Source organism: Mizuhopecten yessoensis, unplaced genomic scaffold (genome assembly GCF_002113885.1).
Source record: "Mizuhopecten yessoensis strain PY_sf001 unplaced genomic scaffold, ASM211388v2 scaffold11053, whole genome shotgun sequence".
NCBI lineage: Eukaryota > Metazoa > Mollusca > Bivalvia > Pectinida > Pectinidae > Mizuhopecten > Mizuhopecten yessoensis.
This window is the reverse complement of record NW_018408855.1, coordinates 814,561-828,520: the sequence shown is the minus strand read 5'-3', so window position 1 is coordinate 828,520 and position 13,960 is coordinate 814,561. Positions and strand designations below refer to the sequence as shown.

The 13,960-nt window shown below is 35.9% G+C and overlaps 1 protein-coding gene across 3 annotated transcripts in view; it reads left to right on the top strand.

Annotated features, from left to right (window-relative positions):
- LOC110465085 overlaps positions 1–13,960 on the top strand; it is a 30,462-nt gene that overhangs the window by 6,809 nt on the left and 9,693 nt on the right. Inside the window, exons 9-13 of one of the 3 annotated variants that reach the window (XM_021520663.1) lie at positions 146–246; positions 657–829; positions 1,362–1,475; positions 1,935–2,063; positions 5,563–6,676. In XM_021520663.1, the coding sequence (XP_021376338.1) occupies positions 146–246; positions 657–829; positions 1,362–1,475; positions 1,935–2,063; positions 5,563–5,705 (660 nt within the window). In that variant the 3' untranslated portion in view covers positions 5,706–6,676. Of the gene's footprint in view, positions 1–145; positions 247–656; positions 830–1,361; positions 1,476–1,913; positions 2,064–5,562; positions 6,677–13,960 lie in introns of those variants that run through there. The other 2 variants (XM_021520662.1, XM_021520664.1) reach the window with 2 other exon arrangements.

Genomic DNA, 13,960 nt, shown 5'->3' with positions numbered 1-13,960 from the left:
AACTTTTCTGAAAAGCCATCTCTTTATCAAGTAATGACACATGTTTACTATAATTGATCATGTACAAAAAGGAACATTTATTTAACTTTAAGTTTGTTTAAATACTTTCATTGGTTAGTTGGAGTTGTTTTCACTGTTGGTATAGGTGTGTGTATCAAGAAGCTGGGCAGCAGTGTACAAGGAACTGACAGAGCTCCCTGTTGGCCAAACATCTGTAGGAGGCCTAGCGAAGAATTATTACGAAAGGTCATTATATACGATCAGATCAATGGTCAAACTAAGGCCACTTTGATAACACAGGGTTAAACATTACATTACTTTCAATGTTCAGTTTATTTAAACAAGTAATTCTGTTAGTGTTTCAATGTGCATTGTAAAACATTGTCGTGGTTATAATCATTTAAAGTTCTCATAAAACCTTATAATTTTGGTCATTTTGGAATAAGTCTTAGTTACTCTAAAGACATTATTAGAAAGTGTAATTCATTTACCTATGATTGTTAATGATAATTTAACACAAAAAACTTGTGTTTGGTAATAAGCTTTTTTATCAAAATGATAATGAGGATCAAAAATTTAATGAAAAAAAACCCCAAAACAACAAAATTCCCAAATACTGGGGGTCAAACAAGATCAACTTATTTGTAATATTTCAGAAATGTGTACCCGTATGAGTTGTATATTACTGGAGGAGACTACCAAGCTGCTCTGAACAATATGGGAAACAAGAAGAATAAGAAACTTACTAAAGTCGATGTGGCTGCCTCGACAATGTCCGATGTTCCTGAGAGTGACAAACCTTCAACTGATCACTCTGGGACTGAAGATGGTAAGGATATGATGTCTGAAAACACTAGCTGTAGGTGATAAGGTGTGTATATCAAATTAGCATTCTTTACATTGATATGTACCTTCACTACAGTCCAACAACCCTAACAACTGTTAACCAATTCTAAGAACACCTTTTTATAAAAACGATGAAGGTAAGTACAAAGCTTAATACAGTTAAATTAAGTAGTTAAAACGATCGGGAGGAATGAAAAGTGGTCGCATAAAACAGCTGGTTGCTTGAGCAGATTCAACTGTAATGATTCAGATTTGCACATGGTCTTAATATGAATGGCCCAAGAAATATAACTCTCCCTCAGATGGGTCACTTTAATAGATATATCACTTACTCTAATTTATTGATTATACATATTCTTCGACTTTACACCACAAGAAAAAAACAAGGAAAATGAATAAAAATAACGTTACTACGTACCATAAAAAAAGGATAACTTACACCTCTATTTTACACCTCTATTTTTAAAAAGCATATAACAGTTTTGGTCCTACAATTCTTACTGTGTGTCTTGTAGATAATGGGGAGATAGAGCTTGAGAAATTGCTTGAGGAGGAGCAGGAGGATGTGGACTTGGAGGCCATGTTAACCCAACTAGAGGCTTACAGCAAGATGTGTCAGCTAGAGGATGGTAGGTGTATCTCAGATCTTCCTACAGAGACGAGATCAATGTCAAAATGGTCCTGTGGATTAAATTAGTGTGAAAATATCCACATGTCAATAGATATATATAGACATATAAAGGTCCTGAAGGTCTACTATAGGGGCAAAACCGGTTGACACTTTAATCTAATAAACTACAAGAACTACCTATTGCTCCTTCGCCTGCTGTAATTGAATCTATTTTCTGATGTACTCATTTTTACTCAATCCCCTTCATACTTTCGGGAATCCAGACGAGGACCAAAGGACCAAATTATTCTACCATTAAGAAAACCATGGCGTTGGCTCTACCCTTGCCTTGATATACAAAGATATGTAGCTGTTTAGTATCATTGCCTACGCAAAGTTTACATCGAAAGAGTAACAATGCAAACATTTTCACACGCCAGAATTTCCACTTATACAGATCAATACTTGGTTTGCCTAGATGTAGATGCAGCACAGAAGCGGCTTGGGATTGACATCACTTTCCATGACGATTCCTCAGGTAGCATCTTCTCCCCGGGGGTCAAACTGGCAGACACTGCCTCAGAGTTTGGCCCGTCCTATCTCCCAGGTAGGTGTGGTTGATTGAAGCTTTAATCATGTAGCTGAGAGTGAACTTATCATATTGTGACTTAAAGGATGTGATATTTATGAATTGTTATATCCTGTGTGTTATGGTCTGCCATTCAGTCATAATGTTAAGTAAGTAGCTGTCTGAAGGTGGAAAGTCTTGATCAGGATGTGTCATTTGTTGCAAAACCAATATTGTAATGATGCTTGTCTACCCATCAGTATTTTTAGCTCACCTGGTCCGAAGGACCATGGTGAGCTTATGCCATACCGCAGCGTCCGTCGTCCGTCAACTTTTCCTTTAAAACACTACTAGTCATGAACAACTGAGCAAATTTTGACCAAATTTGGTCAGAAGCATCCTTGGGGGAAGGGGAACACATTTTGTATAAATGGTGGGTCTGGCCCCCCTGGGGGCTGAGGGGCGAGGTCCAATAGGAGAATCATAGCAAATTATTTTTTTAAATCTTTCTTCTTCTGTAGGAATGAAAGGATTTGGTCCATATTTGGTGTGGAGCATCCTTGGGTAAAAGAGAACCATTTTTGTATAAACGATGGGTCTGGCCCCTCTGGGGACTGAGGGGCGGGGCCCAATAGGGGAAATATAGCAAATTATTTTTTTAAATCCTTCTTCTTCTGTAGGAATGAAAGGATTTGTTCCATATTTGGTCTGAAGCATCCTGTGGTAAAGGGGAACAAATTTTGTATAAACCATGGGTCTGGCCCCCCAGGGGCCTGAGGGGCAGGGCCCAATAGGGGAAACATAGCAAATTATCCTTCAAAATCCTTCTTCTTCTGTAGGAATGAAAGGATTTGGTCCATATTTGGTGTGGAGCATCCTTGGGTAAAGGGAAACCAATTTTGTATAAACAATGTGGCCCCCCTGGGACCTTGGGTGTGGGGCCCAATAGGGGAAATAGAGGTAAAACCTTAATAATCCTTCTTCTACCATTGGGATTAAGGGGTATTATCCTAATTTAGTCTGGAGCATCCTTGAGCCAAGGGGACTCAATTTTGTATAAGCAGTGGGTGTGGTCTCCCAGGGGGCAGAAGGGAGGGGCCCAATAGGAGAAATAGAGGTAAAACCTTTTAAATCCTTCTTCGACAATCGGGGTTAAGGGATTTTAGCCTTATTTAGTCTGGAGTATCCTTGGGTCCTTGCATAATTGGTGGGTATGACCCCCCTAGGGGCATAGGGATGGGACTCTGTTTGAAATTTGTTCTCGCTATATCTCAAGTACTGGATGGATCTTTCTGAAATTTCATATGTACTTACAGCACCTACCATGGAGTGCTATATTTTCACTTCATACCAATTATTTTAAACATATTCAGGTGAGCGATACAGGCCCTCTGGGCCTCTTGTTCTTTTCCACACCATAACTTTCCTTTGGGTCAGTAACACTAAAATACAAACTGTTAACGGATTGTCATTTTCTGCAAGATGAATCAAGTTCCCTTGGCCCAAGCAATTACCAGTATAATCCTTCAAATTAAACCAACCAGCAGACCGATTAGTGCTGTAACGAAGTTGCTAGAGTGATGACAGATAATTCTATAAGTAGTAAAAGTGACCTTGACCGTGGACTCATTAAAGGTATTATCATATATATTGTATTACCAATGTGTGAGTTTGATCAAAATCTGTGAAGTCTGGAATGAAGTCGCTAGAAAGTGACCAAAATTTGCTATAAATAGTAAGTGACCTTGACCATGGACAGCTGAAACATGAACTCATTTAAGTTATTATCATATATATTGTATGACCAATGTGTGAGTTTGATCAAAATCTGTGAAGTCTGGAATGAAGCTGCTTGAAAGTGACCAAAAATTGCTATAAATAATAACAGTGACGTTGACATTGACTGTGGATTGCAGAAACACAAACTCATTCAAGGTATTCTTATGCATGACCAATACATTAAGTTGGATCAAAATCAATACAGAAATGGAGTTGCTAGAACGATGACAATAATTGAACATATGTATGAACATTAAACAGAACGCAATATCCCCTCCTCAACTTCGTTGCAAGGGGCTAATTAAACAAGAGGCCCAAGAGGGCCTGTATCGCTCACCTGAATATTTAAGCAGTCATAGCAAAATATTCTCATTAAATATCATATTGCACTAAAAATATTTCCCTCGCAAACTTTGTTGGCTCCATCTGTTGAAACTACCAGCAAAATATTATAAGATTCTATGCTTTTTGATTCTTCAGAAGTTGCTTGACATATTTTTCCCTGTGACCTTGTAATTAGGTCAATGTCATTTTCCTTCTCAAATTGGTCAGCTCTATTCCAAAAGCTACCAGCCAAATCTTATGAATCCATTACTTTTAGTTCTTAAGAACAAATCCATTAAAATGTTGTTGACCTCTGTGACCTCTAAAGTAGGTTGAGGTCATTTTCATTCGCAATCTTTGGTGAGCTCTATCCCAGGAAGTCATCAGCCAAATATCAAGATTTTATACCTTTCAGTTCTTCAGAAGAAGTTGTTCTAAGCTTTAGTCATATCTGACTCCTGTGACCTTAAAAGTAGGTCAAGGTCATTTTCATTCTCAAACTTTGTTGGGCTCTTTCCTAGGAAGCTACAAGCCAAATATAAAGATTCTATACCTTTCAGTTCTTCAGAAGAAGTCATTTGAAGCTTTTGACCCCTGTGACCTTGAAAGTAGGTCAAGGTCATTTTCATTCTCAAACTTTGTTGGGCTTCATCCCAGGAAGCCATCAGCCAAATATGAAGATTCTATACCTTTTAGTTCTTCAGAAGAAGTCGTTTGAAGTTTTTTACATATTTGACCCCTGTGACCTTGAAAATAGGTCAAACTAATTTTCATTCTCAAACTTTGTTGGGCTCTATCCCAGGAAGCCACCAGCCAAATATAAAGATTCTATACCTTTTAGTTCTTCTGAAGAAGTCGTTTGAAGTGTTTGACACATTTGACCCCTGTGACCTTGAAAGTAGGTCAAGGTCATTTTCATTCTCAAACTTTGTTAAGCTCCATCCCAGGAAGCCATCAGCCAGATATGAAGATTCTATACCTTTTAGTTTCGTCAGAAGAAGTCGTTTGAAGTTTTTGACATATTTGACCCCTGTGACCCCTGTGACCTTTAAAGTAGGCCAAGGTCATTTTTGTCTCAAACTTTGTAGGGCTCCTACCAAAAAAGCTTTCAGCCAAATATCATGACTCTAGGCCTGTCCGTTCTTCAGAAGAAGTTGTTTAAAGGAAAAGTTGATGGACGAGGACGGACGGATGATGGACGGCGCATCACGACATAAGCTCACTTGCCCTTCGGGCAGGTGAGCTAAAAAGTAGGACTTGCTAGTTGAGAGAAAATTTCTAGACATTACGTATTGATGTTAGTACATATTTTAAAGAAAAGTTCTTCCTGAACTTCAAAGCTGAACACAGTTCCAGGGGATTCATGATTATTGATGGATACATATCAAGTTAAATTTTTGGTACTCTTTTTTATTCTGTTTGCTTGCGTTGACAGATGAAGGTGCCCAGATGGTGCCTAGTGTAGATATGGACAGTAACATTGACAACCCCAGTCAGAGTGACCAGATACTACAGCAACTCCTAGTTCTAGATGATGAGTTCCTACAATTGGAACATGAAATGGCCAGTTATCTCTGATGTATCCAAAGTGCTTATTTTTTATCTCTAGTTACATTACAATATTTGTCTTTTCTTCCACTAATGTATTGGAGCTTTGGACCAGCTACACAACAGGAATAGTTCATAAAATCTACAGATTTGATAGTGTTCATGGCAAGTCGTCTTATTTTGGAGGGAACTTCAAATTTTATTTCTCATCACTGGAATTCTGTACATAATGAACAGCTGAAACTATTGCATTTACGCCATTAGTCAAATAGGGGTCATCCTAAGAACTTACAGTTTAGTCCTTTCACCCCTATGTAACTTCAGTAAACTCTTCCATGCATTGATTTGAATGAGTCCATTATGGTCTAAAGTGGTGAAAGGGTTAGACAGTTTTAGATCCTGCCACATGGCTTCTTCTCAATCAAATACATGAAATGTTGGCAGGTTACATGTTGTACATTATGTTACAAGAAGTATTAATGTAAATGCATTGATTTTCGAAGTGCTGTTTTTTGATTTTGTTTTTGTCTCAGAATTAACTATTCCTTGTAAAATATGAGATATCTATGTTGACTTAAAATGTTTATTGATGTCGTACAAATAAACGTCTTAATTGCCTCAGTGTTCAGGGAACTTATTGTTTAGTTTTTAATAATGCTTGGCAATTAATATTTTACATTGTTCAGTATTATTTCATTCAATTAGTTAACTGTAATGACAAATGATTTATCTGTTCAGTATTATTTCTTTTGTTTACTCACGGAATTAGACTTTGCTATCAAAGTCTGTGTTTTACTGAAGTGACTGGCAAAATTATTTTTATTTCATTGTTCAGTAAGAAATTTCTTTAGCTTTTTCACCACATGTATCATTACTTATTTCTTGACAAAACTTTTGATTTACGTGTAGATGCACCTATTACATATCATCAGATGATAAAGTTGTGTAAATCTTGTTTTGTGTCACCTTTTACATGATGAGATTTGTGCCAAAATAAAACTTTAAAGATCTATTGTTTTTTTAGCTCACCTGGTCCGAAGGACCATGATGAGCTTATGCCATACTGCGGTGTCCGTCGTCTGTCCGTCAACTTTTCCTTTAAAACGCTACCAGTCATGAACGACTGAGCAGATTTTGACCAAATTTGGTCAAAAGTATCCTTGGGGGAAGGGGAACAAATGTTGTATAAATGGTGGGTCTGGCCCCCCTGGTTACATTGCGGGGCCCAATAGGGGAAATATAGCAAATTCTTTAAAATCCTTCTTCTTCTGTAGGAATGAAAGGATTTGTTCCATATTTGGTATGAAGCATCCTTGGGTGAAGGGGAACCAATTTTGTATATAGCGTGGGTGTGACCCCCAGGGGCTTGAGGGGCAGGGCCCAACAGCGGAAACATAGCAAATTATTCTTTAAAATCCTTCTTCTGTAGGAATGAAAGGATTTGGTCCATATTTGGTCTGAAGCAGCCTTGGGTGAAGGGGAACCAATTTTGTATATAGCGTGGGTGTGACCCCCAGGGGCTTGAGGGGCAGGGCCCAACAGCGGAAACATAGCGAATTATTCTTTAAAATCCTTCTTCTGTAGGAATGAAAAGATTTGGTCCATATTTGGTGTGGAGCATCCATGGGTAAAGGGGAACCAATTTTGTATAAACCATGGGTCTGGCCCCCAAGGGGCCTAAGAGGCAGGGCCCAATAAGGGAAACATAGCAAATTATTCTTTAAAATTATTCGTCTGTAGGAATGAAAGGATTTGGTCCATATTTGATGTGGAGCATCCTTGGGTAAAGGAGAACCAATTTTGTATAAACGGTTGGTGTACTGATAAGTTTGTGCTTATTTGACATTGAGGTCAAGGACACAGTGACCTATTGACAGTGCATCATCTTTGGGTGATATTGATGCAGGAATAATGAAATTTATGATATCTATAACAGTTAAAAAGTTACAACCTGGGCCGTTTTCGTTTAAACAGTTGAACAGGTCGGACCAAAGTTGTTCGTTTATTAAATAAAGTCGGACCTAATCTGATACTGCTTTCAGGTGAGCCCTGACAAAGCCTTGCAAGGCCTTCATAAACACTTGCAGGTCCGCCAGAATTTATACCCAAAATTGTTACATTTAAACAACGGACAAACAGGTTTGTTCCGCATAGACGATCAGGCTCCTCGACTAGATGTTTCTGAAAGTACGCACTTAAGTTAACCTTTAACGTTGAGGTCAAGGTCACAGTGACCTGATGACAGTGCAATGCACATCATCTCTTGGTGATACGAGTATAATAAAAGTTTTATCAAAATATCTTGAATGGTTTTAAAGTTACGGACCGAACCGGAAATTATTAGAAAAACCAGCACTACTACAATGTCACCCTTCATTCGAAGGGGAGAAATGATAAAAATAAAGAACATGATTCCATAAGCACATTTTATTTTTTCTCCACTGTCCGACACTGTGGAATTATTCTAACATGACAAACAGAAAACAATGACGCCAAAATAGTAAAACACCAAAATAATACCGTACAGTCCTTAGTTACTCTGTTGGTTGATTATATAATAAATTATATGCAGACACATCATCTCATGATGTTCAAAACAGTATCAGTTGAAAATAAATTGGTTGGTTATATGAATTATAAATTACACATATCAATGATCAGTTTTACACAAAGATTCAAACTTAACATAATCCTCTGCTCATGAATTGCATTGATAAAGTTTAATGACGAAAACAGATTTAAAGCTAGCTGAATGCTTCAAAGTGGCAAAAACTAAAAATGGAGAAAGAATAAAATGAAAACAATGATGAAACATCCTTGTGATCATGATACATAAAATTCTGTTGGAAAGATGTGAATGTCAAATTAGTTATAAATAAATTGTGTATGAAGTAATGATAAAACATTGGATAGGTCATATGGAATGACAGAGCTCAAGTTGGCTAGGAAGGTTCACAATATTGCATTGCTATATTTATATAAAAAAATACAAGCTTTTACTTTGCCTTAAATTTGATTATTATTTTGAACATTCATCATCATATATGCTACTATATTAAAGTAGCACACATATATAAATAATATATAACAGTGAACTTGTAAAATTCACAAGGCTCTTCAGAATTATTTATGGGTGGTTTTCGGCCTCATAAAAAGCACTTGCAAACTCCTTATTTTGGAGGGAGACTCCCAATTTTCAGCGGGTAAACTTGCTATTACCTACGTAGAAGATGGCAATTATAAGTGCTGTCTTTTAGTTTTCTCTGGGGGGTATATACATACCTTTTAGTTTTCTCTGGGGGGTATATACATACCTTTTATTTTTGTTTTGAATTTGGAGGAATCTCTCCTATGGAAATTTCATTCAAAAGGTTGGTAAGTATGAAAAAGTAAAAATTTCAACTTTAATTTATTTACTAATATCTTCTTGAAACATCATATTGGTTAATTGGGGCAATTTTTCTTGGTGCAGATTTCTTTCATTGCACATGCATAGATGCCACACCATAGCAATAAAATTGCGTTGCTATGCAGAAATAGCAAAAAAATATGGTGTTTTAGGACAGTTAGCATGCAGAAATGTAAGCCTCTGCACGCGACAACCAAGAGTTCTTTTCTACGAATGAACACTTGTATGGCAGTGTTTCAGCATGCCAAATATTTAGTTGGTTGGTGCATGTGAAGGGTTTAAAAAATTGAAAGGTGTTTAGTTAGAACATGAAGTTAGTTTGCTTCAATTTTCAACGTAAATAGCACATAAAAGACGATATTCATATATTTTACTATAAAAAATGCAGGTTTATACCTCTCTTTGTTATGCCATGTCTCCTATACCAGTTGTCAAATGAATTTGAAACTTCATGTTTGCGTACTTCATTTATCCAAGATTACGAATAGAACAATTAATTCTAAATCCCTGACGAGGCCAGAATGCCAATTAACGCCCCTAGTCCTTTGTGGAAATCATATCTCCACTTCCAGGACAAGTTACATGTGTATCATACTCTGGTTTGGTGTAGACATACTGTTCAATTAGCATGGAGAATCCTAAGCAGACATGCCGGTAAAATATCCGGCTCTTTACTGAAGTTGGATAAATGCAAACTTTGAAATAGAAATGAAACGTAGCGAAGCACTTGGCAATATGTATGTGATCCCAAATTTGGCTGAAATGGGGAGTTGATGCACAGAAACTAATCAACCAATCAAAGTTGGCAGCCTCATTAATTATGCATAAATATTCATGCATCAAATTGGCAGCCAAACAGTCTGATATATGTCAATATGAAATTGCACACCAAATTTGGTTAAAACTGAACCATTTCAAAAGAGAAGTTTATTGCACATAAGCATTATGTAAATTGAATACCAAAACTGATACCCCATATTTTCTCTGAAAGAGGGGAATAAAATGACTGATGTTCTCATTAAATGTCGTCACACTACAACAGTAACATGACATCACAATAACACAACTCCTGGGTGAAAACTGCTACTTCATACGCCTGCCATCATATTGTTTTTATTCTCCATGAAGATATATTTATGTAGTAATTTTACTTTTGTATAATATAAACATATTTCATTGAAGCTTATATTAAATTATCAATTTACCAGAGAAAAAAAACCCAACTTTTACTGGTATTTCACAACCATAAGTATGTTATGCATTCTAACTTAATCTACGCACATAATGGAAAAGTGAGTCGAGACAGTTGTTCAATAAATATCTTACTCTTATCATGCACAACCACTTTCACACATCACGTGATAATTAGGTAGATGTTCTAATGGAAACTGTAGGATATGTTATAAAATAAAGATAACTTTGCATTCAAATATGAAATTTGAGCAATTTCTTAGAATGAGATCTTTCCGTCTTCAAAATCAATGATGGATGTTGATATACATGTACGATACTACACTATTTTTATGCTTTTAATTTGATTTTTCTTTTTCTATATTTACAAACTGTGATTATATTTTCACACTAATTATAACTTTCAAGGATTTATACAAGTCATAGAATAACGCCCACTTAAAACCTTTTTATGTTTTGATTTGTAATCAAACAGTATTGTACAAAATGTAATTTACAACAAAAATTAATTCAGAAATCTATATTCTGTAAAACAAAACTAGAATTAGTATCAGAGATAGACTTCTGTCTGTCAAATTAAACAAAAGTCAACTAAGAAAATCTATAACAAAATCACTACACAATATAGCTCTATTAGACTGAAAAGTCTGTCTCTAAAAATGGTTATATCTCATGTAACATTGTGATTTTTTCTGCTAATTTTGAGTTTCTTTGGGGGAAAAGAGAAATGTTCAGAGTTGGATGCGGTGGGTTAACAAGATTTTTCTATAAATATTGTTGAAATATTTTGATAACATTTGAAATATAAACAATGCTTCTATCTACTACACTGTACTCATCAGATATTATCAAACTGTTTCAATAGCCCTAATGACACATTTTCATCTTTCACGTTGGTTAGTTCAAATGCACACTTGAACACAAATGAAAGATGTAAAACATACCTGGATATTATCAATATTTATTGGATAGTTTATGTTGTAGTCTCAACCCTGATAATTTAAACTAATCACGTGTAATCGTGGACATCAGAAATATTTGATTTTCTGTCGTTCTCATTGGCTCCTGTTGAGATGTATCAGGTGTTACCTGTGATCCTGTGACCTTGTAGACTCACTACGGAGGTCACAAGGTCATTCGGCCCCAGCTAACAAGCCTCTGTTCAATAAGGGAACGCCACTGGAATAGTTTTTGTGTCATCAACATTTTGAAAATCTCACATTAACATCATATATTTCTTAAATATAATCGCTTGTAAGTAAAGTTTCCCACACTGCCCTAATGGGACAGGAATAGACACTTCAGGTGCATAAAATGACTTTTGTCCAGAACTTTTTTAAAACAACAAGAAACAATCAATAACAATATTTTACAATCGATAAATCAAAACAGACAATACTCGATACAATCGATAAATCAAAACAGACAATACTCGATACAAACAAACAAAATAATCAAAACCTAATAATAATTTACAGGCGTGACATATCAAACTTGGACAAAGTCATATGTCCTATTACATCAACAAAAATTATATAACATTATACATAACGTTTGATATATACAATATTTGTTCTGATTCCTATACAGTACTAGTAATGTTGGTCACTTGCCTATTTTTGTTCATAATGTTCATTAAAAGGTACAAAATCACACATTTTCTACATGATAAATAATTTTGGCTAAAAAAACGACCAGGAAGAGTTGTCCTCGTTTGATAGCGTATCAACAACAAATGATGTTTTGTTAAAAATGGAACTAGCTGCCTGTGACTATCGTATGTAAATGGAAGCAGGTACAAAAATCTACTTAGATGTGTGATTTTCTGTAGTTTAATGAAAAAACAATTGACAAAAACAGGTTGATTTCCCCATGAACTGTTTGTAAATGGGCCATTTAATTTTGATGTTCAAACATCATATAACCTAATGTATGTGACAAACACAGCATTTCCCCCAAAAAAACAAAAACAATAAATTTGGACCCTACATAATATCAATATTCAGCCTGTTAACTCATGAAGCTTTGACTCTGGATTATGATGTAAGATCGATGACGACACACAATAAACATATGTTTTTAGTAAGTGGCTTTTTAGTATAAAAATAATGAAAAATATATAGTATGCTTAATTGGTGAATATTTTTTTCACAAACTGTCACAAATATCAAATTTATTAAACTTGCAATGGTTTACAGACGACACAGAAAGAACAAACAAAAAAGTAAAATAGCATGATTTGGATGATAAATTTTATCCATGTTGTTCATGTCTTGCTTGTTCAAAAGCTGTTGCAGCTGGATTGGGATACGATAAACATTGTCAGTGTTATTCTTAAGATATCGTGTCAGGGCTGTTCCAAAATTTACTGCAGGGAGGGGTCGGAGGTGCTGTTCCAAAATTTACTGTAGGGGAGGGGTCGGAGGCGCTGTTCCAAAATTTACTGTAGGGGAGGGGTTGGAGGCACAGTTCCAAAATTTACTGAAGGGGAGGGGTCGGAGGCGCAGTTCCAAAATTTACTGTAGGGGAGGGGTCGGAGGTGCTGTTCCAAAATTTACTGTAGGGGAGGGGTCGGAGGTGCTGTTCCAAAATTTACTGTAGGGGAGGGGTCGGAGGCACTTTTTCAGTGATCCAACCACCCATATAAACTTAAAAGTGATTTAATATACATAATGGAAGGCAAATCTGGTTTTAACCCACAACCCGTAATATATCAAAACAGGTGCCTCTCACCTACCCCGTACGATGATTATGGAACAGCCCGAAGTGAAATCTTTGAAATTTAACACCAATGTAAACATTTCCAATAAAATACAATAAACAAGAAATCTCGTCTAGAAATTGCCAATTCAATGGTACATTGTTTTATATTTGTTTAAATAAGCAATAAAATAGAACTGTGTGAAATGAAATATGTGTACAGAGTCAGATTTATCATGGACCAGTAAACTACTAATACTATTCACAATGATGCGATAGTTGGTGTATACCGCATGCTCGGTAAAAATCACAAATATCATGATGTTCAGTTTCGAGAGAAAAAAAAGGATTCAGGTTTGATCTTGAAGGACGGCCATTTGACTTGTACAATACATTAATACAAATACACAAAATTCCACAACTACAGTCGTAGGTACATTCTAGTGTCCTATAGCTCACAGCACCACTCACGACATCACCAACTAACTGGGGTTACCTAAGTCAAACATCAAACGTGTTGTGTCTTTTGACCACAGAAGATTTTGGAGAGAGAAATATTCAGAACTTGATCCACAAAATATCTTGTAACAAATATACTTATGGAAGACAAAAACACAACAAATCATATTTCTAGAAACAAATACACACAATTTTTTAAGTAAACAAGAGGCCCATGGGCCTTAACGGTCACCTGATATATTTATACAGAGAGTTGATTTCGTTTTTAACATGAACAGAAATATTATTCAAAGTGACAAAAAACAATAAAACCACCTTATTCAATATCAAGCATACAGATTTCAGACTAAAAAGGATTTGAAACTAGCACCTCTGATTCTAAACAAGGAAAATGAAGAAATTTTAGCACACTGACTCCTTTGAGCCCCACCCTACAGCCCTTGGTGGTAGGGTTGGCTCAAAATTTTCAAAGTATCAAACTGTCAATTCAAGGTTATAATTCCAATCAAGTTATTAACATGTAATA